This window comes from Lagopus leucura, unplaced genomic scaffold, assembly GCF_019238085.1.
Source record: "Lagopus leucura isolate 7727_CA_CO unplaced genomic scaffold, USGS_WTPT01 Super-Scaffold_100001, whole genome shotgun sequence".
Classification (NCBI taxonomy): Eukaryota; Metazoa; Chordata; class Aves; order Galliformes; family Phasianidae; genus Lagopus; species Lagopus leucura.
Genome location: NW_024962262.1, coordinates 101,342,748 through 101,367,052, shown reverse-complemented (window position 1 = coordinate 101,367,052; position 24,305 = coordinate 101,342,748). Strand labels below are relative to the sequence as shown.

The window sequence follows — 24,305 nt, the reverse complement described above, 5'->3', positions numbered from 1 at the left end:
CCCCGCGGCCCCGCGCCTGGCGTGGCCCGGCCCGGCCCGGCCCGGCTCGGGGCCGCCCGTCCTGGCCTTCCGCCCCTCCTGCCGCTGCAGTAGCCGGGCTGCCGGGCGGGAGGCGAAAGGGAAGGCGTCGGGGGCACCCTGGCACCGGTCGCTCCGATTTTCCATCGATTACTCCGTCTCGTCCGCCCCCCCCCCGCTCTCCCCCGCAGACCCCCTGCCTCGCCCTCCCCGAATCACAGCCCGACGAGTTTCCCTCTTCCCGCAGTCCGGGTGCCCCTGCCCAGCGGGTTGGGTGAAGGGGGGGAACGAACGGCTCCGGCCGGGGCAGGGGGGGGTTTACAAAGCCGGCCATTCTGCAGCGGATCAGAGGCTCTCCGGATGCTGGAGGACGGCAGCTCTGAGCAGTATTGGGCCCCCGAACCGGCAGGCGCTGGAGGGCTCCTGCCTCATCCAGGAACAGCGTGGGCCACTGGAGCAAGCCGGGTGGGAAGGACAGCAGACGGAGAGATTGCAGGAAGATTCCTTCCCCAGGGATTAGCAGGGCTGGCCAGCTTCCGAACTGCCTGCAAAGGGCACAGGCCTCACTGCTGCTCTGGTAGTTTTGAGGGGAAAAAGATGGGATGCCAGCCACAACAACCTGCTCTGAGCAGGGAGAAAAGGAGTTGGTCCAGGGGGCTGAAGAAATGTGGTGACCCAGAAGCATGGGAAGGGTGGGAACTGAGCCACTGTTTGGGCTCAAGGCACTGATCCACCAACAGGCCGACTGGGTTTGCACTGTCTAGACAAGGTGCAGAACAGGCCTTTGTCTTCCTGGAGCATACTGCATGGGCATACCCCATAGGTGAAGGCAGGAGAGCCTGAGCTGGCAGCACTGGAGTCACAGGGAGAGGGCTGTGGAGAGTGAGGCTGGTTCTACAGAAACTTGAAATGTGACGGCCAGGAAACTTGTGCTTTCTGGCCATGGGACTGCAGCAAGTTGCTGGAGCCACAGATTGCAACCCTCGGTGGGTTGAGACAGCTGCTTGCCGGAGAAAAGCTGAGGTCCAAAAACTGGTGTGGATGTGGGAGCTGTACATCAGGAGTGAGGGATGTGTGAGGAGAGCAAAACTGGAACAGCAGGGAGCGGTGCAGATGGGGCCATTGGTTATAAGAATGGCATTATTAATGTTTTGGGTGGGGAGCCTAAGACTGGAATAGCAGGGAACACAGAGTGTCTGGCAGCCAGTCCCAGCTGAGGGACTGGCACAAATCTGGGTCTTCTGTTCTCTGAAAGACAAGGGGGAGAGCTCTGCAAAGCCAAATCATGACAATGTGTTTGTGTGAGCAAGGAGAGAAAGGGAGATTTGAGGAGATAGCATGATCTTAAATTACTTTTTCTCTTTTCTCTCTTCTACAGTGAACCTCGTACCCTGAATCTCCAAGGGAACCTTTATAAAGGATTGCCCCCTCCCTGCCATCTCTTCATTGTTCATCAGCTCTGCCCTGCATTCACAGGGAAGCTTGGAAAAGCACGCTGAGCACAGGAGGGCAGCAAAACAGACACTGCAGTGAGAGTGCCACAGCTTACAGAGCTCTCTGAATCCTCCTCCTCACCCTTCACTCCCTGTTGATGGCTCTCTGACTGACTTAGCAGGCATCTGGCCCCGAGTGAACCATTTGCTGAAGGGGATTACACATTGTGCATGCACCCTTCTCACCATTTCTGTGGGACCTTTGTCCTGCTTCCTGTCTTCTCTGAAACTCTCTGTTAGCCCCTTGCTCAGTGGGACACTGGGCAACAGGTGCCTGCTGCTGTAAAACTCTTTGGAGTCCGAGCAGCCTGTTTGTTTGAGGGCTTCACCAGTCCCTGGAGAAGGTGGTCCATCAGACAGAAGGTGTCTGAGAAGCACACAAGGTAAGGAGAGCCTTTTCTTTGGGGGAAGAGTGGAGGAAAGGAATGAAATAGATGGGGAGGAAAAAAAGAAGTGAGCATGAGAGACTGAGGGAAGAAGCATTGGCAAGCTTTCATGAGAAAGAAAGAAGGTGGAAGAAAGAAAAGGAAAGAGAACAACAGAAAAAAACAGGAGAAAGAGATCAAGTGAAAGTGATTTAAACAAACAAAAGGAAAAGGGAAGACAGAGATGCAGGCTGTTCTGCCTCGTGCCTGGTGACAATGCCTTGAGGAGTGCCTGCAGAGTGCGTACGCCTTGCATCAGCACAGCAGCAGATGAGGAGGGACGTGGTTCCCCCAGTGCGAAGTCTCATTCATCCTCTTGTAGTAACCCAGAGGCAGGAACAAGGTGCAGCCTAGCAGGAGGACAGCATGGGGGACTCTGAATCAGAGTCCACCTTGCACAACAATTCACTGTGGTGGCTGGCATGTGGGATGTTAGCCCTGCTGGCCAACTCTTGGATTATCCTCAGCATCACGGCCAAGCAACAGAAACACAAGCCCCTGGAGCTTCTCCTGTGCTTCCTCGCTGGGACTCACATCCTCATGGCAGCAGTGCCCCTCACTACGTACGCTGTGGTGCAGCTGCGGCGTGAGTCCTCCAACTATGACTGGAACGAGAGCATCTGTAAGGTCTTTGTGTCCACATACTACACCCTGGCACTGGCCACCTGCTTCACAGTGGCCTCCCTTTCCTACCACCGAATGTGGATGGTGAGGTGGCCAGTCAACTACCGGCTGAGCAATGCCAAGAAGCAGGCTCTGCATGCAGTCATGGGGATCTGGATGGTATCGTTCATCCTCTCCACCCTGCCCTCCATTGGCTGGCACAACAATGGCGAGCGGTACTACGCTCGTGGCTGCCAGTTCATTGTCAGCAAGATAGGTCTGGGCTTTGGTGTCTGCTTTAGCCTTCTGCTCCTCGGAGGAATTGTCATGGGCTTGGTCTGTGTGGGGATCACCTTCTACCAGACCCTGTGGGCACACAGAAGGCGACGACAATGCTGCCATCAGAGACCAGAGGAAGCATCGTCCTGCTCATCAGCACACAACACTTTCAATGTGCCAGCCATTGTGGTGGAGGATGTACGAGGCAAAAGGAGGTCCTCGCTGGATGGCTCCGAGTCAGCCAAGACCTCCTTGCAGATGACCAACCTCATCAGTGCAATTGTCTTCCTGTACGACACACTCACGGGGGTGCCCATCTTGGTAAGCAACAGGTTCTTTCTTTCTCTTTACAATATGTAGTTAAACCAGATTTCCATTTCTCTCAGATTTTAAAGAGGAAACTCCTTTCTCCACCCACCAGCCAAAGTGTTGCCACATCTGAATCTGTATTATTCAGGGGGCAATTTTAAAAAGCTTGCAGTAGTTCCCTCACCCTTCCACAGGAACATTTTTTCAAGACAAGCCTGAGCCTGGGGAATATACACCGCACCACAGCTAAAACCACTGTGAAAGTTTTAAGTGTCTAAGAGGAGACTGGAGAGGAAATTATTCTGCAAATGTACAGGAGAGTCTACCTTGGTAAAAAGGATGAGATTGCTTTTATTCCAATTTGTTTCTGGAAATCTGATGCACCAGCTTTAAAAGCTGTTGCAGATAGGTTTATTTTTCCTACTGCTAGTATGTTTGTAGTCAGCATTCAGGTTTTCACTGGCTGGTTTATTCTCTGCAAAACTGGAGAGCGGAGGAAGTTCTCAAAAGGAACCATTAAGAAAACAGAGGCTTAGTCACAGTTTTTTTTCCTGTGGCTGTGTCCTTTGTTTGTGCCTCTTTAGCTCCAGCTCTTAATGAACATAAGGAAGAAGGGATGCTAACACCAGGTCTCATATTAGAGAGATCACAGCTCAGGGTATGCTCCAGCAAACCTGCAGAAACATTCCGGGAACATTTTTTTCAAAGGCGTGTGCATACTCAGTTGACAAACCTTGTAATGACAGATTATATCCTACTACAGAGGTGACTCCTGTTTTCCTTCTTTTATCTGCATGTCTGTTTTTCACAGTCTTGTTTCTCTCTCCTCCCTCAAAGGTTGTGAGCTTTTTTAGCCTGCGCTATGACACGGCACCCACTTGGATGGTTCTGGCTGTGCTGTGGTGCTCCATGGTGCAGACTCTGCTGCTCCCCTCTTTCATCTGGTCCTGCGAGCGCTACCGAGCAGATCTCCGCACCATCTGGGAGCAGTGTGTGGCTATCATGTCTGAGGAAGATGGAGATGATGGTAAGCCCCTTACCACCCCTCAGACATCTTTTCAGTAACCCCATTCCCAGAAGACTATAGAGGAGAGAGTTGCCTTCCCTGGGAAAAGGACATAATGGCACTGGGAGAGATATGGGTGGCTGTATGGGATTCGTGTTAGAGCCTGAAGGCAGCAACAATGAGAAAATGTATTCTGGAGAAGGCTCTGACATTTACATGCTGCCTTAGCACTCACTAGCATCCCAGAAAATCTGTGCAACATCCTTCACAGTAGATGTGTAGCTGTCAATCCGTAGTGAAAGACACAGCAGCCCTCAGGCCAACCAGCTGATCCACAGGTCCAAGTCCTGGCACGGGAAGATTCCAAAGTGAGACAGAAGAAATGAGGCAGTCTCTGTGTCCTTTCTGCTGGAAGCAGAAAGTAGAGGTCCTTGTTCAGATATCAGTCCTGATGACTGCAAGTAGGGTGGCAGAGGTCAGGTGTTAGGATGACATCTGCATGCACTGATAATGCTCATCTTCTGATTGCCATACTCTCTTTGCCAACAGATGGTGTGTGTGATGATTATGGGGATGGCAGGATCTGCAAAGTAAGATTTGATGCCAACGGTGCTGCAGCTGTGAAGCGGGATTCTCGGGACATCAAGCTGCTACCAATGCACCACATGTTGTTGCCCCAGGACAAGGTGCACTATCTGCAGGTGAGCTGAATATGAGCAGACCCATAACCTACTCATTCTCTGTCCGTCTCCCATGTTCGTGTCCTTTAGACTCTTCTCTCAGCAGGCCTGAAATACTCCCCTTCTGCCTGTCTTTTCTCCAAGTCTTTCATCGCCTGCCTCCTTCTCCATCACCCAGGTCCCTATCTCACGGAGGATGTCACATGATGAGACTAACATCTTCTCTGCCCACCGCTCCGCTCCATCCTTCCTACACAAGTGGTCTTCATCTGATGACATCCGCATTTCCACCCTCCGCAAGTCTGGAGGGCCTGGATTCTTGCCTCCTCAGCTGCATGACTACCAGCACTGCGGGCAGCCCCCAGAAGACGAGCTGACATCCCTACGGCAGTTTTTGGAGGGTGGGCTGGTGCCCCGAGGATCCAGCTCCAGTGCCTGCTTCTTCCGAGATGAGATCACCACGTTCATCGATGAGACGCCACAGCCCTCCCCAGTCTGCAGCCCACGGCACTCCCGTCTCCCACTTGCAGCTTTCCGCGATCGCCGCCTCTCGCTTGGCAGCAGAGAGGAAGAGAGCACTGACCGGCCACGGTGCTTCTCTCTGGCTGGCAGCGAGGCTTGGCAAATGCAGGATGAGGAGCAGGCACCGCGTGAAAGGACCCCTGAGGCCTGCGAGGCACACGCCCTCCAGGATCCCAAATTATGAGACAGCATCAGAAACATTCAGTGCCATCATGATTTTTAAATAAAACTTCAAACCTTCCCTTTGTCCTAGGACCCGATTACTAATTGACATTCTCATCTTTCTCGCCAGCAGGCAGGAAACATGGCACCCCATGGTAAGAGAAGTGTGGCAGATCTGCAGAATGGAGCTCCACGGACACGGACAGCCTGTGCCTGCCCTCAGGTTACAAACCCACCGCTGCCTTGTTGTCCCTTTGTGAACTCCACCCTTGCATTCGCTCTGCCCTAAGAGACGAGGCAAGCATGGAATGGTATTAAAATTCTATATTTGGAGTGTCAACCGTGTGTCTGCTTTTAAAATAATATATTAGTAATTATTTTGTTTCCATAGAAACAAAATGATTGGCCCGATGTTTAATGAAGATTCACTGGCTTCTGGAAGGAAAATGCCAAATGTGCGAGGCGTGCTTCCTGTCTTGTTAGTGTATCTAGGAGCAGCAGATGCCCCGCAGCCCATGGGAGGGTACAGTGCCCGTACTGAAGAGTCATCATTTGGAGAGGGGGTTGAAAAGATTCCCTCTCCATTGCAAGGTAGACCTAGCCTGCCTACAACTAAACAGGAACGGCATCGGTGATTTCTGAAGCAGTGTTGTTTTGAAAACTTAAATCCTCTCCAGAAAGACCCTCTCATAAAGTAGCATTTCCACTGGTGCAGTCTGTTGATTCCAGTGCAAACTTTGTGACTTTGCAGAAAACATTGTAGCCCAAACTTCTCAGGCAGGCAGCAGCCAGCTCAGAAAAGCTGCCAGAGCCTCTACTTGCAGGGCTCCAGGCTTCCACGCTACCAAAGCCGGGAACAGTGAGTGCTAAATCAAGCTCCTGCTCTGCACAAAACTCTTGAAATAGAAGTGTGGTGGTATATTGGAGATGAGATTTCTCCTTCTTCGTGCTGTTTGTAGCTGCAGCCACAAGTGAAACGGATGGCTGCATCAGAGAGACCATGGCAGGTATGTTGTCCTTCATCAGCCAAGCACTCTGCCACATGATGGAAGCTTCTGAAACGTAACAGGTCGATGTGTGTCCTGCAGCGGTTCTGATAAACAAGCCGTGACCTCCTCAGTGCCTTCCTGTCAGAGGGCCGAGGTCCCACGGCCTGAAGGAAGGGTAAGGTTAGCCCGTGGCGACTCGGACACAGAACCGCAGCAGGCCGCGTCAGGGCTGAGCTGGCTGCACGGGCCCAGCCCGGGGTTGGTCCAAGCGTCCGTGAAGAGCGGGCAGGTCTGCAGCACCGCTCCCGGGGCCCGAACGAGCGGCGGCCCTGTGCCCCTTTACCCCTCCCGCAGCGCCGGAGCCCGCTCACCGCCCGGCCCCCTGGGTGTGTCCAGCCAGGGCCGCCAGTGCCTCCACCCGCCCGCAGACCCCCGCCGCCTCCCGCTCCTCCTCCCGCTCGGCGGCTCGGCCATGGCCTCGCTCGTCTGCCTTCTGTTCTTCCTCCCCGCCGCCACGTCCTCGGCCGCGGGCCGCCTGGTGCCCTACGATCTGCTGTACGCCGACGGCGTGCGGGCGTACTTCGCCCGGGACTGGGGGCGGGCGGCCGAGCTGCTGCAGCGCGCCCTGCACAGCTACGCGGGGCTGCGGGCGGCCCGCCTCGCCTGCCGGGATGCCTGCCTCCGAGAGGCCGCCTTCGTCGGCGAGCCGCCGGCCGCCGGGCCCTGGGAAGCCGCCCTCTTCGACCGGGTGCTGCAGCGCGCCGACTGCCTGCAGCACTGCTTGGGGAGCCGGCTGGGCGCCGCGCCCTCCGCGCACCGCGCCAGCCTTGTCATCCAGCGGGACTTCGAGCGGAGAGAGCCCTACAACTACCTCCAGGTGGCCTTCTTCCAGGTGGGCCTGCCCTCGGGGCCGGGGGGCGGCGGCCCCGGGGAGGGAATAGGGGGTGCAGCAGCCGGGCTCGGAGAGCGGGCTGAGATCTCCAGCACCCCGTGCACGCTGCCGTGGGAGGGCAGCGCGGGGCACCTTCCCGTGTGGGCAAACCTGGGTGACAGCCTGGTGCCGCGGTCACGGAGGTTAGCTGTGGGAGCAGCTGTGCTGAGGGGTGGGCCCGGACAGAAGCAGGAGGGATGTATGCAGCCTTTCTTTCTCTGCAGCTGAAGAAACTGGACCAGGCAGTCTCTGCTGCTCACACGTTCTTTGTCGCCAATCCCCAACACCTCCAGATGCGTGAGGACATAGAGAAATACCGGCGCATGTCAGGGGTGAAGTCAGACAATTTCCGAGACCTGGAGGCCGCACCACACTGGGTGAGGGTCCGAGTGAGAACCAGCTCATACCACATTGTAGGGATCGGTGTGTAGCTCTGATCTGTTCCCACGCGAGGTCTGTGGCTTCAGATGAGATGTATGTGCTTCAGTGATGGCACACTACTGCAGTTATGACACAGGCATTTTGTGGTGACAATTTCTGTAAGCTGTGGGGCTTTGGAGAAGTACATTTGTCCCCCAGTCCTGAGGAAGGGCTGTCACTGCATGGTGGGCTGTTCGTGATCCAGGCGGGCCCCTAGGTGTCAGCACCATCCTGAGAGTGACTCAGTCTCAGGGAGTCCTTTGGTGTCACCCGCACTAATGAGGAGCCTGGATCTGTCTTCTGCAGGAAGCATATGAGGCCGGTATGCAGCATTACAATGCAGATGAGTATCTGCAGGCTGTGGACAGACTGGAGGAGTCACTAAGAGAGGCACTGTCAGCACTTGAAGAGTGTCGTGCTCTGTGTGAAGGGCCACTGGAGGATGAAGAGGTGGAGGAGGAGGAGGATTTGCAGCCTGGCCTGTATGAAGCCATTGCAGGTAGTGTTAGAGGCCCAAAGGGATGGGTAAGAAAGCCATTCTTCTTACAGTGGACGTCTCATCTTCCAGCGCTCCTGTCTGGCTGTCGGAGCTGCTGGCTTTCATGCCTCTCTTTCTTGCAGCCCATTATATTCAGGTGTTGAAGTGCAGGCAGCAGTGCGTCCTTGAAATTGCCACAAAGCCAGGGTGGATTTCTGCCATAGAAGATTTCATACCATCTCATCTCGATTTACTGCAGTTTGCATATGATCAAGGTGAGCAGAGCTACAAACCAGTGGGTGATGCTGTGGCACCCCTTAACTTTCCACTTCTGAACTTGGTGGGCAGTTCACAGGGAGAACACCTGAGCTCTACCTCTGCTCTCCTTCTGTCCCCATCTACCCTGTACTGCCCAGAACCTCTCTTTGCTTGCTTCCTTGGGAAAGATCTCATGCTTTACTTCAGTCTCCTTGTGCAGCTTCAGTAATGTGGCTGTTTCCACTGTGTGTGGACAAATCTTTCCTATGCCCCTCTCCATTTCAAGTCCTCGCTCCAGCAGTCCAAGCTGTACATTTTACACTTTCATTTTCAATACATGGCCCCAGATCAGACCTCTACATCTTACCTAGAGCATGTGCATGTATCTCAAGTCAACAGTGATGCTCCTTCTAAGTCAGCCCTGCCTGCCCTAGCTGAACTGGTATCATGACATTGATCAATCTGCCACTTGTCCTTCAGCTCCTGGACACGTACACTCCCTCCTGTCTCCTCTAAATGAACTTTCACTAAATATAGGAAGCGAGCCCATTCTTTGTGCAGTACGTTCCGTATATTTTCTGCCCACTGGTAGAGGCACAGCTGGGCAGGGATTGATATGTACTCAGTGTAATTCCTCCTACTGCCAGATTCTGACCAGGATCAGCTGCTGCTGGCCGGCACACATCTGCTGCTAACACCAAGTCTTTCAGATATACCTGTTTGTTCTGTTTTGTCCCTGCCCAAGTTGGGAACCAGGCACTGGCTGCTGAATGTGCTGCTTCCTACCTGCTCTTCTATCCCACGGATGAGCCAGTATTGGAGAAAATGAAACAGTACCACTCAGAACTTGGAGAAGATACAGCTGTCACAGCGAGAGAGGTAGTTACAACCCCAGGTCTGTACTTTCTGGTCCCTCCCTTGTCCTGCACAACAGGGTCACAGATCCAAGAAACACGGGGAAACATGTTCTACAGCAGGTGTGTTCCAAGCTCAGGACTGAAGAAAGTGGGAGTTTGCTTATAATCAGTACCAAACAGGGTTCTTCTGGGACAGAATGGGTTCTCATGGCACAGAACTGTGTGTTGGAGAAGATTTCTGCATGGACAGTGATAGGTTTGCCTGTTGTGAAGTGGTTGTTTAACAGCCTCTTTGCTTCCATAGAATATTCGTCATTATGTGCAGAGATCTCTGATGGAGAAGAAATTGATTTACTATGCCATGGAACATCTAGGAGGAACTTTTAATGACCCTGTAAGTAATGGTATCATCTTAAATTTCCTGCCTTGATTTCACCAAGACAGCTGCTAGAACTTGCTTCAGTAGCACCTGAATTAGAGAGGATCAGATGCTGATGAGCAGGACCCTCCACATACTTGTGAGGTGGATCTTCTAAGGCCTTTCTGCTGCTTCTGAAATGAAGAGTAGCTGGAAACTGCGGTAGATAGCATATGCATTAACCCAACATTATTGTCCTCCAATCACGGCCGGAGCCATTGGTCTGGCTGTGGAGAAGGGGGATCAGGAACAGGATGTTTGTCCTGATTTACTATGGGAGAAGTTTGCTTTATGGTGAAACATCTGCATTTTTTTCTACAGGATCTTTGGACTCCAGATGAGCTGATTCCTGAAAACCTAAAGCAAAAATATAGGTAAGGTTGGATGAATTGACAAGGACTGAAGTAGAAGTGTTGAAAGCAGGGGATAATAATACTGTCATACTGAGGAATGGGTAAAACAGGAATAAGAAGTCAAATGCAGATCACAGAAGAGGGCAGACATACCTCTATGTACTGACAGCCCTGATCTGTGTTTTTTCCCTTGCTCCCGAGAGAGGATCAGGAGAAGCAAAAGCAGGAAACTCTTGATATGGAAGAGAGAGGAAAGAGAGGTGAGTAGAAAAGCTTGTAGAAATATTTGGTTGCAGTCAGCTAGGCTAAATGCTGTCTTTTCTTCCATCCTCAGACATTTGAATGCTAACATATATGCAGACTGACTCGAATGGCTCAGCAAGTCCTCTCACTGTTTCTTTTCTCCATCTGTGATGCATGTGTACTCTTGCAAAATCTCGCTGCGTACCTCTCTGGGATGGGAACTTAAAGAGCACTGTGGCTGGAGAAGCTGAGGTCAGTGCTGCCTGGTTGTATGACAACCCTGTGGACATGTAGATCCCTGTTCAGCACAGCTGGCATGGATAGGCAGGAGTGGCTACACAAAACGTGGCTCAACTCCGCCAGCTCAGCTTCAAACAACACTTTTCTTAGAGGGACCAAAAGAAGGCAGAGGGAATGGAAACTGGAAACAGACAATTCAGCTTTGGCAAGCCTTTCCCTGAATAACACCAATCCAGGTGGCTTGTGGCTGAATGCTGTAGACTGCAGAGCGAAGTTCTGTATTCTTTCTGGCCATATACTCTTGCAGGGCTCTGTTCTGGTAACTTTGGTTGAAGTGACCCTAAGTGGTTCTCTTGCTGTATCATGTGGGGGAGCAGATCATTTTGAGTGCCTGAGTGCATTGGCATTCCTTACCATCCAGAGGAGAGAGGAGATGGGGGGGGGAGAAGATCAAAGATCAAAAGATCATGTCACTGACAAGATCATGTCACTGACCAATACCCATTGCTTCTCTTTGGAACTGGAAACAGTAGGAAGATGCACTGGAGATGCTTCTGGGGTAAGATGCCTTGCCCCAGGAGGCTGGGCCTGTTTCGCTCTTGGGGTACACCATATATTCAACTGTCCCCAGCTTTCTGCTGCTCTCCCAGCAAGCCCCAAGTTTCTGCTGCCTCCAGAAGCACTTGCTGAAGGCCAGCTCCCCAGCTGATGCTCTGGATTCTTTGAAGCTTGTGAGGGATGCATGTGGCCCAGATCTGCAAGGAAAGGGCGCTTCTGGGGAGCTGTCCTGTCTTCCCAGAGAATGTATAGTGTCTGTTTACTTTCTTACCCAGAATGGGGGTTTGTGTCTTGGGGCTTCTTATCCAAAACTTGCTTACCTCTGTCTGTACTTACTTCTTCTACAGGTTCTTTGCCTTTTGAGGGTATCACAGTCACCATGGATTCCCAACAGATGAATGGAACCCAGAGGGTTGTGTTTGACAGAGTCCTGACGGAGTCTGAGTGTAAGGACTTGCTCCGGCTGACAGAGGTAATGCCTGGGTCTTACAGGAACTCTGTATGTATCACTTCCTCCTCAGCAGGCAGTATTGTAATGCTGCTGTGGAGGAGAGAAGGCAACCTAGTGCATGACCTCTGTATCATTTTGTTCCAGGCAGCAAGAGGAACAGGAGATGGCTATCGAGCGAGACGGTCCCCTCACACCCCACATGAGAGATTTGAAGGGTTAACCATTCTGAAAGCCATGCAGGTGAGTGGCTCCGTGAGTCTGCCATCTTCTTGTCCATAAAGCATGCTTTTCTCTCTGAAGAGCACTCTGGTCAGGGTTGTGGGTGGCTTTTCTTTCTTGCAAGAGCATGAACAGCTTCCCCTGACCCTCCACGGTTATAGTTAGATACACTGTATTTGGAGGGCTCTATAAGCACCTTCCCTCTTGTGGGGCAGAGTTTCTGGATTGCTACTTGCCTGAGTGCAGTAGTCTAACAGGGCAGTGTAGCTTAGAATAGTGGTGTAATTTAAGGTGGAAGGAGCCTCTGGGAATCTCTGCTTTTCCCCTCTGCTCACAGCATGGCTAACTTCAAAGCTGGATGAAACTCCTCACAGCTTTGTGAATGTAAGTGGTGAACATATCCAAGGTTTGAAATTGCCCATCCTCTCTGGTGCCTTTTTCAGTGCTGTGCAGATCCCAAGGACAAGTTTGTTTTTCCTTATATCTAGCCAAAATTTCTCTTGCTGCAACATTGCCTCTTGTCTTTTCACTGTGTTCCTCTAAGAAGTAGCTGGCTCCATCTTCTCCTTAACTGCCTTTCAGGTGATGGGAGACTGCAGTTGGATCCTCCCTTGGCCTTCTCTTCTCTAGGTTGAAGAAACCTAGCTCTTCAGCCTCTTCTAAGTCATGTGTTCCAGATCTCCATCTGTCCTAGGACATTTTACTGAGGGCTCACTCCAGTTTGGTAGTGTCTCTCCTATCCTGGGACACAAAATGATGCTGCATTCCAGATGTGCTTCACACACTAAGGAGAGGGAAAGAGTCACTGCACTGCACACATGCATACCTGACATTTATATGAGAAAATGTTATTTTCTTACATGCAGGATTACCACAGGACTTTACACAGATCTGTGTACAGATTCTGTACACGTGTCGTTTCTTAGAGTATCTCTATGAGTATTCTAACAGGCTTGTTTTTCACTTGTAGCTAGCCCAGAGTGGGGACGTGGACTGGAGAGATGCCAAATTGCTTCTGCAGGCCAGTGAGAAATCACGGAAAATCATAGAATCCTATTTCACTCCAGGAAAGAAACTGCATTTCTCATTCACACACCTTGTGTGCCGCACAGCAGTAGAAGGTAAAGAATCCTTCACCCTGTTAGTCTCCTCTCCTAAAGAGCCTTTTTCTTAGTCCCAGCCACGTGCTTTCAGGAGGCTCTCTTCCCTTTTACTCTCATGAATCCCTCACTCTCTGCTCTTTCTCGAAATTTTAAATGCTCTTGTTCTTTTTTGCAACTTTCCTTTTCAGAAGAGCAGGAAGGTCGCATGGATCTCAGTCATCCTGTCCATGCTGATAATTGTCTGTTGGATCCTGACGGGAAAGAGTGCTGGAAAGAGCCACCTGCCTATGTCTACAGGGACTACAGGTAAGAGAAGGGGACCTGCATTAGAGCTTGTGGAGATCAAAATGTCTCCCCAGCCCCAAGAAAGTGTGAGCTCAACTTATATAAATACCAGCCAATGGGTTGTTGGCTCAAATGAGGGCTGTAGCATGAGGCTGAAGGCTGCATGAGTGCATTCAGAGTGAGGTGTTTTACACCTTCCCTAGGCTGGGAAGAGGTCTTTCTTCCCTCCCTACATTCAGCATTGGCAGAGTGCACAATGAGACTGAGAGGCTGATAGATCTAGAACCATGATATTTAGCTGTCTTTTGTCTCTCATAATGCTAGAGCTTACTGCTAGCACTTAGAAAAAGATGTTTCTTTGAATTTTATTCTGTCTTTCTCAATCTTACTCTCCCACTTCCACACATTACAGGACAGGGAGAACCAGGCTCTTTGAATTTCTTTCACAGAATCACAGAATCACAGAATCACCCGGGTTGGAAGGGACCCCAAGGATCATGTAGTTCCAACCCCCCTGCCTAGCAGGGCCACCAAACATACACATTCAGATCAGGTTGCCCAGGACCCCATCCAACCTGGCCTTAAACACGTCCAAGGACGGGGCATCCACAACCTCCCTGGGCAGCTTTCGTTTGAGCTGTCAGTGTACTTTAGTGACTGTTTTCCCACTGTTCTCTCTGAGGGTTCACTTTGAGTACTTTGAGTTGGGATTTTCCACTGCATGTGAGAGATTGTTCCAGATAGCAGCAGATTTTGTTACTGTATGGGAACTGTTGAGTCACGGCCTGAACCACTGATTGAGCACCTAGAGAAAGGACTGGCTCAGCCCTGGGAGGGCAGGTGAAGGCAATTTACCTGTGTGACCAGAAGGGGTGGAGCCTGGCTGCACCTCTCTTAGACCTCATTTAAGAGCTGGCTGCCCCTGGGGGACAGTTTCTGGTTGAAGATCCCTCCCTTGTGGAGTTTTTCCCCATGAGCCTAGGTCCTTGGAAATGGGTGAGCATTCCTTTCCTGTTGCCCCTTTTGCCATTCCACTCCTGTATCGCCTTTCCACTGCGCTAATCTTTCCGACTGCAGCAGTTACTCTTCTGTGAAAGAAACAAATAGATTTTCAAGGTGGTGACAAGCCTTGCACGTTGCAGCCAAATGTGACCAGTTCACTATGTTTTTGGTTTTTTTCCCTATTCACCATCTCATCCCTGGGTACCAAAAAATTTTATATGCCTTTTCTTTGAGTGGTAGCTGAACCCAGAGCAGAAATTTGCTTTGAACAGCCTATAATAGGAATGTGGGACCAAATGGGATCCATTTGGTGTCTTTAATTCTATTTCCATTCTTCCATGGATGTTAACTTGGTGTAGTCAGATAGTACAGTTACAAGGCTCTGTCTTCTAACTGTTCTCTATTTCCTTTGCAGGAAAGTTTATCCTGTCACCTTATTCCTCCCTGAATAGTAGAGTTCTCTGACTTGTATGCCAATGTATATTAAAATTTCCTTCCTGGATCTATGCTACTCAGCTGTTTCTAGGAGTATTCTGCTCTCGCAGAGTGAAATGTGGTAGACCAAGCAGCTCAGTAAGGGCCATGCTCTTCTAGTGTCCTTTTCAAAGAGGATCCTATGCTCCAAACCGTCTAAGAAACGCCATTCAAAAACTTCTTGGATTTCTTCTGTGTATCTGTGCTATACTCATTAATTAAATATTAAACAGAATTGGGCCAAGGGGTCCCAGAGTTCCAGTAATCCTCATCCAGGTCAACAGTAGACCTCTCCATGCCACTTGTGTGCTATTCAGTGTGTGCTGTTCACATGCTCTTCTTCACCTTCTCTGTGTCAATTAGTAATTTCTCTAGTGGCACTGCTCTGATAAGTTTTTAGCAGAGTCTAAACTGACAAAGTTGAGCATGTTATCTTCTTTCCTTGAGACATTAACTGTTTTGTCAGAGATTATGTGATTAACTAACTGCTTTTAGTATACCCATGTAAAGAAACTGTTTTCCGTGTTGTGTCCTTCAGTTATCTGTCTCCTCGGAAATGGGTTTGAAAGTCCTGCAGACTTCTGAAGTTGAGCTGATGGCCTATTGATGCCTCAGCCAATCCTCCTGTCCCTTTGTACGCATGGAAACCATCAGAGCTTTTCTCTAGTCCTGTGTTACAGCCCTGATTTGAGTCTTTAATACTCTATGGGAGAAGATCTATAACTTTATGGGCTCTGGGGCTGGTAATCATGTAATTGAAATTATGTATTTAATATTTTGCTTCAGCAGCAACAATGTAGATATCTATTTCATGCAACTAGTCTCAGTAATGAGCCCCTTTTGTTCCTTTGGCATTCTCTCTTTGGTTTAACTGAATATGAGGGATAACTCACAGAGTTTGTGGTTGTTTTTTTCATACAGTCACTCAGGTTGGAAAAGACCTTAAAGATCAGCAAGTCCAACCACAACCTAACCATACTACCCTAACAACCCTCTGCTAAATCATGTCCCTGAGCACCACATCCAAACTGTTTTTAAACACATTTTTCAGGGATGGTGACTCAACCACCTCCCTGGGGAGCCTATTCCAGTGCTTAAGACAGCCAAAACAGCCCTTTCTGTGAAGAAGTGTTTCCTAACATCCAACTTAAGCTTACTCTGGCACAACTTGAGGCCATTTCCCCTCATCCTGTCACCAGTGAGAAGAGACCAACCCTGCTCTCGCTGTCAGCACCTTTCAGATACTGGAAGAGAGCAATAAGGGCTCCCCTCAGCCTCCTTTTCCTCAAACTAAACAACCCATTTAGTTGACTGTGGTCTTGCCTGCACTTCTGTCACCTCACTGCTTCTCTTTTTGTCTTGTATGAGTAAAGAAACTTCTTGTTTTAATTTTCTTTTCCACATGCACCATGCCTCTTTCTGACCATTCCTGTGTTACATTTTATTCCTTGGTTCTCAGGACCTGGCACTTTTTGTTGATTAATCCCCTCTTCCAGGCTTTGGATTGTTCACGATACTGAAACACAAACAAGGTCACACCAGGTCAGGTCTAAGGTGTGCTTAGCCCACGGCATTGTCACAATGGTGCCACAGATGCATGCTGCAGAGTATTTTAAGAAAAAAAACAAAAGCCAGGATGAGTGTGTGGATCTAACTCCATGGAGTACTCCCCTGGCCTCCTGTGGCTTGCAGCTCAGGACTCCCCTGAGCTAAGCATTGCTGTATTTAACGCTCCCAAATGGTTTCTCACGATAATTGAACCTCTGGCATTAATTAGGTGCTGCATTCTCCTATGACAATTAGTCTGGGGAAGTGCCAAGGCTGAATGAGCTTCCTCATCCATATGTCCTCTTTTTTTTTTTCGGTCCACAGTGGCATTCTCTACCTCAATGATGACTTCCACGGTGGGAGCCTTTTTTTCACTGAAATGGACACTGTGACTGTCACGGTAGGTCTGGGACTGACCAAATGAAGGACAAAGGACTGAGCATGAAATTTAGACCAGGTGGGAGGCAGCACTAGTGCTGTAGCAAATTCAAATAGGGGCAGCTAAAGGCAAATTGAGGCAAATCTCAAACAGAGAAGAGGTTAACTCCTTTCTAGTAGAGATGTTTCAGGCTCTTACCGTCTGTAGGCAGCACTATATCTGTAGAAGGACAGTGAGCCCCAGAGCAAGGGGCTGCTGGTTTCATTGTGTCTTCTCTCTCCTGGCAGGCTAAGGTGCATCCTAAGTGTGGGAGACTGGTAGCCTTCAGCTCTGGCAAGGAGAATCCCCATGGCGTGCAGGCAGTGAGCCAAGGCAGGCGCTGTGCCATTGCTCTCTGGTACACGCACTCTGCAGAGCATGCTGAGCAGGTAAAGAGCCATGCTGGAGAAACATACGCAAATACCTCCAAACTATGTCAGATCCTCTGAAGAATCACTTTTGAGTTCCCTTATGGGGCAGCAGTTCGTGGTAGTTCTCTGACGAGATACCCAGTGGAGGAAGTCATTGGAGGAAGTCAGCCTCTGATGAGTCCTGCAAGACAGAATGGATTCTAGCAGGGTTGGATGGATGTGGCAAAGACCATATGTGTCTCTCCAGGCCCTGTGAGCAGGTCTGAGATCCTAGCAGGGAGAGTCTCATATCATTTTTCTCTACGGCTGCAGGAGCGGGTGAAGGCAGAAGAGCTGATGGAGCAGAGAGCTGCGGAAGAGAACCAGCCCGATGGAGATGGATATCATGGGGCTGATCACAGCAGCAGATCCTCCCCAGAGGCTCTTGTTCCCAGTGGTGGAGCCAGGCCCACGAGCCAGAGGCACAAGTCTGTCTCGGAAAGGATGCAGCACCCCAAGGAGCTGCGAGCCAGGGATGAGTTCTAAGTACATGGGGCCCTGGGCAGGACTGGCACACACAGTGGGTTCACAGGTCTTGGGAGTAGTGGGACCACAGAGGCCTGGAGCAGTTAATTAGCATGCTAGAGCCATAGTGATGGGGAGGGAATGCAGTTTTCTTCTCTGTGACTGCCCAGCAGCTGAAAAATGGTAGCAGGAACAGAGTACTAAAGCTAGGTACACCGGGATCTTTCTTCAGTGCCCTGACAATATGTTTGTGTCACTCAGAAGTAGGAAGGCCCCCTTGCCAGATTCCTCTCAGAACAAGCTTCTTGGTCCTCTGGGGCCAAAGCCAAGAGTGCTAGGGGAAGCCTGGAGACTTTGATGAGCAAGGGCTGTCTCATATTCAGGAATTCAAAGGAGAAGCCTCTGGATTTCCTTGGCGCCTGCAAACCTTGAAAACCTCAAGACTGGCATGTGCAAGGGAAGATGAGACACTGTGAATATATGGAATAAAAGGAAAGTGCTGGACAAACGTAGTGGGAGCTTGAGTCTGTACACGAGGAGGGACACATGCAGCTTGGTTGCTGATGGAAATTTAATTAACAAATGATGGAAGGAGATTGAGCCCTTAATGAAAGAAAACAAAGTATTTGTCCAGATGCCATCCACTTGTAATAGGGTAAGAAAGCTCTGCTATGGCTTACCCCTGGAAAACATGGGAGCTCTTTTAAAGAAAAAGCACTGTACTCTCACATTTCCCTGAAGTGGGGTGTTTTGTTTTGTTTTAATTCATGCACCAAATTGTCTGTGAAGGCAAATATTTTGTTTATAATTTTCCATGCTGATATAGAGACAATCTGCTGTCATTGCCCAGGGGATTAGTGTCCAGAGATGGGATTATATTATAGCCAAGCAGGAACTGAATGAGGTGGATATGGAGCGTGAAAAGAGCAGTGAGCATTTTCTTGGGAAGCGTGAAACTTCAAGGCCTATGAAACAGGCCTTGGTGTGAGCTGCATAGAGACCACAAATGTGGTATGGAAGGAAATAAGTCTGAACAGTTGGGGCCAGTTTGGTAGGAGGTGCATGAGCGTTCCCCTCCCTGCTGTTTGGCTCAAGGCCTCTTGCCTAGTGGAACATGTTGTGTTAGCCTCAGTCCTACAGTGCTGAAGGAGCTGGACTGAAGCAGGGAAGACCTTCCCCCTTCTGAATCCTGCCACTTCCTTAATATGCAAACCTGGGAATCATGCATCAACAACCCTTTTTGTCTCCTGATCTTCCCAGGATCATGGGAAAAAGAAAATTTGATGTGTGCATTTCAAATTCCCTACCCTTAAAAGGAGATCCACAAGGTCCTTGCATCCACAGGTTCTTCCCAGTGATTTACATGGGATCGCTGGATGTCTCCTGCTTGATGAGACCCTTTTTGGTGGGGTGTGGGGCCAGTGTCCACAGCTCTGGCTTGCTCTACCCAAAGGTGGCTTGGGTGATTAGACTGATGGCTTCCTGACGTCAGATGAGATCCGTTAAAAGGTATTTATCTCAGGCTTGGGCCAAAGCTGCGGGAGAGATTAAAAAAGATTGAGGCCAAGATAATCCCCTCGCAGCATCCCACTAAAGTGGCTGCCAAAAGGCACACCACCAAATCTTTTGCTGCTCCTGGCCTCTGCGCCCAGCTCTGTTTTCCCCACACAGAGCTGGAGTTTGCTGCCCAGAGAGGCTGGGACCCCTACCCTACACCACTGTGGGTCTTGCCTTGGCAGGACTGCTGTGAGTGACACAATTTCCTCTTCCTGGCGTGCACAGGGCACAAGTGGCACTCTGTATCCGCAAAAATGGGAAATTTCTGTGGACGTGAGGTACATGAGCCCTGCCCCAGTGGTTTATAATCCTAGCCTGTTCTGGCTAATCTTCACTTTATTAGTTCGTGGCTCACATAAACATGGATTCAAATGTGCCCGCAATGGTTGCTTTCCCTTCAGGAGGAGTGTGCTACTCTCTCTTTTCACCCCTCCCCATCCACCTGCTTTGCATTACGTCCCAATCCGATTTCCCCAAGTCTCTGGTGTCTGATTTAATTTGCCTGACGCTGCTCCTGGAATCAGCCCTCCCCTGGCCCCTCCCGTCCACAGCCTTCCAGCTCCCCATGGGGAGATCAGTCCTGGGAGAGGTTGAGGAGCTGAGAAGGAGCGAGGGTGGACGACAGGACCGATTGGGCACCACGAGGGGACGAGGACCTTCTGGCTGGAGGAAAGCCATCCTCAGCTGGGAGGCAGGCTGTGAGATTCCCAGCTAGGGAAAGCGACCCAGCCTACACTACAGATCCTGGTAAGGATGCTGCTTTGTTGCTCCCCATGTCACTGCGGTGAAGCTGACACTTGGGACGCTGGGTTTCCTGGTCTGATGCTGTGGCGTGCACTGGGATCTTTGCACAGGTGCTGATCCTGTGTGCAGGTATCTGAGGAAGAGGGAGGAAAGAGACGGTGGAGAAGTTGGCGATGGTGCTGAGGTGCCTTTACAGTGATGAGGGGCTTTGAACAGGGATGAGGTCACTTGTTCTCACCGTGAGAGCTAAATCCCACTGGCTTCCAGACTGGTGCAGGAGGGCAGTGCCTCCCCTGAGGGAGCTGGTGCCCACCACCCTATGCAACTCTATGCTACCGGTGTGTTCCTGCACACTTCTTTGCAGTCAGTTTTTTTTTTGATGGAGGGCAGCCCACAGAAAGAGAGGAACAGAGCAGGGTAATTTTACCCTGGCTTTTGATCTCTATCAAAGGAGAGGGGGATCATCTCTGTATCCGGCTCTGCAAGGAGCCCAGGGTCACCAGGGCGAGCATGCAAGGCCAGCCAGGGGATTATGCGGAGACCCAGGGATGCTACCTATTAATATTCAACCTTCCTTCCAGCATCTTTCCCCTTTCAATTTGCAGCCCTCATTCAGCATCCCACAGAGAGACCACTCCCTGCCCAGTGCAGGGCAGTTCACCCTGAGGTGAGAAAATTTGAGGGTCCAATTCCCTTTTCTCCCACCTGTTGCTCACCCCATTCCCACAAGCACGTGGTGCAGGTGGCTCAGCAGGACTGTGCCTGGGAGTGTAGGATGGAATGCTGCCCTGACATGGTGCAAGGTACATGGCTACTGCCCTGACAAGTCACGGTTTGGCAGCAAAAGGCAGGGAAGGTGCCCAGGGGCTCAGAATGAGTCTGGCAGTCCACCAACAAAAGTAATGCAGCAGGGGGCTCCAGCCAGCTCACCAGAAAAGGCAGAAGGGGAAAGCACAGTGAAAGAGAGCAGAGAGAGGAAAGCTGCTTTCCAAGTCTAAAAACTGTCAACTGGATGAGCGTGACCAACGCAGAGAGCGGAAGAGGGGCTGAGGTGGTCTGACTGAGCACAGGCTGTTTGCATTGCAGTGCTCTCCAGGTGTGTGTGGCTCACTAGAGGCACGGCGCTATGGAGCAGTGCTGGTGTCATGGGTCCTCTCCTGCTCTGTTGTAGCACAAAGGTGACAGTGGTAAAAATGGTTTCTCAGAGGAGCATAACAATTTGGTTTCCTCTACTGCGTAGCATTGATCTGAAAGAGCCATTACTTCCAGAAAGCACTGGGATTGCATCATTTGGAAACCTTTCCATTTAACACCAATCTTGTCAGCTTCCGTGCGCTTATCTGCAGATCTGTAAGAAATGTGCATCCCTAAGGTCCTGCTCAGGGCAGTACTGTGCCTTGGCCAGGCTCCAAGCTCCATTCCATGTTCTCTTCATCTTCACAGTTTCAGTTCCCCCATTTCCTGCCCTAAATTTACATGACAAGCTGTTCTTCCGCACACCTACCATGGTCCTCTGAGGATACAGCAGTGCTGCAGTGAGGACTTCATCACTTGCTCGGAACAAATTTCAGTGGAATGTGATGGGTGGAGGTGCTAGGTGAAACTAGGGCTATTATTACTGCTCATCTGTGGCTCCTTGTCCTGAGGCTGAGAACAATTCCCAACATCATTTAGATTGTTCCCTCAGAGGGATTTAAAGATTCAGGTGAAGATCTGAACCTGAGCTGCACCTTCTCTATACTTAGCCCTTTTTATCCATCCTTGAGATCATGCCCCTGCCCTTTGATCTTCCTGTCAATTCTGAAAGCCCTGCATCTTGTCATGCACGTTAGCAGAGGGCAAAGAAGACTCCTAGGAAATGGCTCTCTAGTGCCGTATTTGAGAAAAAAATACATCCAGGAAAGGAAGAGACCAAGTTAATAAATAAATAAATAAATAAATAAACGACAAACAGAAGAGATACAGAAGAATCTGTGGGCCCAAGGAATGCTGGGGGACGTGCATGCAGCCAGTTTCATTTGGGCAAGGATTGCAGGAATGGAGGGAACAGAGAAAAAATGTCTGTCTTTACTGTGCATGTCTAAGCAGAAGTCCACAAGGATGGCTACAAGGAAGGCAAATGGATGGTGATTTCAGACGGGCAAAGGTCTGTGAAAAGATGGGCTGCACAACAGAGAGACAGTGCTGTTCCAGCCAGGAAAAGCTTGAGGATGAGTTCTCTCTGGTGACAACAACATGGTCCAAGGGAATGGCATGGAGCTGCACTGGGAGCAGAGGGCAGTGGGGCCCTGGAACAAACTGCCCAGGGCAATGGGCATGGCCCCAAGCTGTCAGAGTTCAAGGAGTGTTTGAACACCACTCTCAGACATAGGGTTTGAGGTTTGGGTGGTGCTGTGTGGAGCCAGAATTTGGGCTCAGTGATCCTTGTGGATCCCTTCAAACTTGGGATTTTCTATGGTTCTGTGATTCTGTGGAAGAGATTACCACAGAAGACAAACCTTCATGCTTTGGGGACCAAACAGAGGAGGACGGAAGGAGAGAGTGAACTGGGAAGCAGAAACAGGCATCTGGTGCTACGGGCTGTGGAGACATGATGGAGGGGAGGTAGGATTGGTCCTGGGGAAAACTATGAGAAGGCAAATTCTGGACCAGAATGAAGAAGCTGGTCTGCTTGGGGATGCTGAAGGTTCAGGTTTACCACTTAGTGTGCTAGGAGACAGTGACCAAAGCTGCACACAGCATCCAGAGCTTGTCCGTACAGCAAAGCTGAGGGACAAACATCACAAGGTGAGGAGCCTGCTGCTGGAAGTTGCAAGGCCTCCTCAGCATCTGCCCAGTCAGCCAGTGAGCTGAGGGACGGGGTGAGTTGTTCAATTCTTTTCCAAAGAGAAGTGCCTTCAGGTGGGTTTTCAGGACATTATTCTTTGTTCCACCTTTGGCTCCCTTTGTTCCACCTCTGGGAGCAATCTCATCACCACTGCTCTGTCAAGAGAAAGAGAAAACAGTGGCAAGGGGCTAGCTCAGGTGCTGATCTCCCCCCCATCAATTTATACAGCTGAGTCTGACAGCCCTAAGCCACCACTAGGATGCATTCCTCAGGCTCTGACATGGTGTCCCTGGGCCTGCACCCTGAGCCCTAACCATGCGTGGTACAGGCAGCAGGCAAGGGGCAGCCATGCTGTAACACTGTTCAGGCTTGCAGGCAGCTGGTACGAGACTTCCTCTGCAAAGAGTAGTCTGAAAAATCCTCTCCTTAGGATAAATACCTGCCTCCTGGGAGCTGAGGGAAACCTGCATCTCCCTCAGCAAACTCTGACCAAGCAGAATTTAATCCTGCTTGAAGCAGCAAAAGACAGAGCTGCTTAGGGGAAGGGATTCTGAAGAGAAAATCAGAGTTCATGAGGAGCAACTATATAAAAATGGTAAGCAAAATTGGGATTCAGGAGCTGTCAATGCCTGGGGAGTGCCCACAGCCAGAGAGCAGCCTGGCATGGAGAAAGCAAGGCCTTTGGGCAACAGGCCAGAGCAGGATGGAATGCTATGGCTCACAGAGGGTAGCAGTAGTTCTGCAGGTCCTTGGAGTCTTATAGGTCTTGGACAAAGTGCCAGCTTTAAGGATGAACACCTAAAACATTTCTGGACACACATTCCTACCAAGGAGAAAAACTGAAATAATAAAGACCATATTTGTCTACAAGAGTGAAGATGTCAGAATAACTGGTGGAGTTTTAAGCATACCAAATGGAAAAGAGAGAACAAAACTGAGATGTTGTTCAATCTTATAGTGTAGCTGTAACTTGAACATGAATTGCAGTTCTGGTTCATTGCCCTCTCTATGCAAGCGTATCATCTATGCTCTGTAAACAACTGAAAAGTGCTTAGAGAACAACATAGGTGATGGGATGCAACAGTTTACATGTAAGGAATGACTAATTGTGCTCTGCGTTCTGCAAAAGGGATGGATAAAGATGGATATGACAGAGATCAATACAATTCTGAGTGACGCTGAGGTGAATAGAGACCATTTATTTGCAGATTCTTTCAACTCAAAAGAACCTCTAAGTGGAACTAGTGCCTTCTGGGTGTATCAGAACCGGGAACTTCTTCATAAAGCATGCTACTGACTTGTGGAATTCCTCACCACTGTGCACTGAAGATACTAAACTTTGACTATGGTACAAAAAGTGACAGGACAACTGTGTATAAAACCTGTGAAAGCCTTGCATATCATATATGCTGCCACTAGCTTTGGAAGCTAGTGAAAAAGTGGGCTAGGAAAATAGGAGAAATACCACTATCTGCTTATGCTAATCTCAGATTCCTCCCAAGGTGTCCACATTATTTATTTATTTATTTATTTATTTATTTATTTATTTATTTATTTATT

At 50.0% G+C, this 24,305-nt stretch overlaps 2 protein-coding genes across 2 annotated transcripts; both read left to right on the top strand.

Moving 5' to 3' along the window:
* Window positions 1-1,396: 1,396 nt before the first annotated feature.
* Window positions 1,397-5,837, top strand: GPR162 (G protein-coupled receptor 162). Its single transcript, XM_042867257.1, has 4 exons — window positions 1,397-3,139; window positions 3,965-4,154; window positions 4,683-4,834; window positions 4,992-5,837. The coding sequence occupies exons 1-4, from the start codon at window positions 2,303-2,305 to the stop codon at window positions 5,517-5,519; spliced, it is 1,707 nt and encodes a 568-aa protein (XP_042723191.1). The 5' UTR covers window positions 1,397-2,302; the 3' UTR covers window positions 5,520-5,837.
* Window positions 5,838-6,941: 1,104 nt separating this feature from the next.
* Window positions 6,942-18,125, top strand: P3H3 (prolyl 3-hydroxylase 3). Its single transcript, XM_042868192.1, has 15 exons — window positions 6,942-7,378; window positions 7,642-7,794; window positions 8,144-8,336; window positions 8,459-8,590; window positions 9,319-9,452; window positions 9,735-9,824; window positions 10,170-10,222; window positions 10,403-10,461; window positions 11,590-11,714; window positions 11,838-11,933; window positions 12,883-13,033; window positions 13,204-13,321; window positions 16,649-16,724; window positions 16,991-17,131; window positions 17,426-18,125. Exons 1-15 carry the CDS (start codon window positions 6,959-6,961, stop codon window positions 17,636-17,638), a joined length of 2,154 nt encoding a protein of 717 aa, XP_042724126.1. The 5' UTR covers window positions 6,942-6,958; the 3' UTR covers window positions 17,639-18,125.
* Window positions 18,126-24,305: the final 6,180 nt, after the last annotated feature.

Coding starts and splice junctions, on each gene's coding strand:
- GPR162 (XM_042867257.1), top strand. CDS start 2,303: ATGGGGGACTCTGAATCAGAGTCCACCTTGCACAACAATTCACTGTGG. Junction 4,155..4,682: donor TGAGGAAGATGGAGATGATG/GTAAGCCCCTTA, acceptor CTTTGCCAACAG/ATGGTGTGTGTGATGATTAT. Junction 4,835..4,991: donor ACAAGGTGCACTATCTGCAG/GTGAGCTGAATA, acceptor TCCATCACCCAG/GTCCCTATCTCACGGAGGAT.
- P3H3 (XM_042868192.1), top strand. CDS start 6,959: ATGGCCTCGCTCGTCTGCCTTCTGTTCTTCCTCCCCGCCGCCACGTCC. Junction 13,034..13,203: donor GTGCCGCACAGCAGTAGAAG/GTAAAGAATCCT, acceptor TTTCCTTTTCAG/AAGAGCAGGAAGGTCGCATG. Junction 13,322..16,648: donor TATGTCTACAGGGACTACAG/GTAAGAGAAGGG, acceptor TTCGGTCCACAG/TGGCATTCTCTACCTCAATG.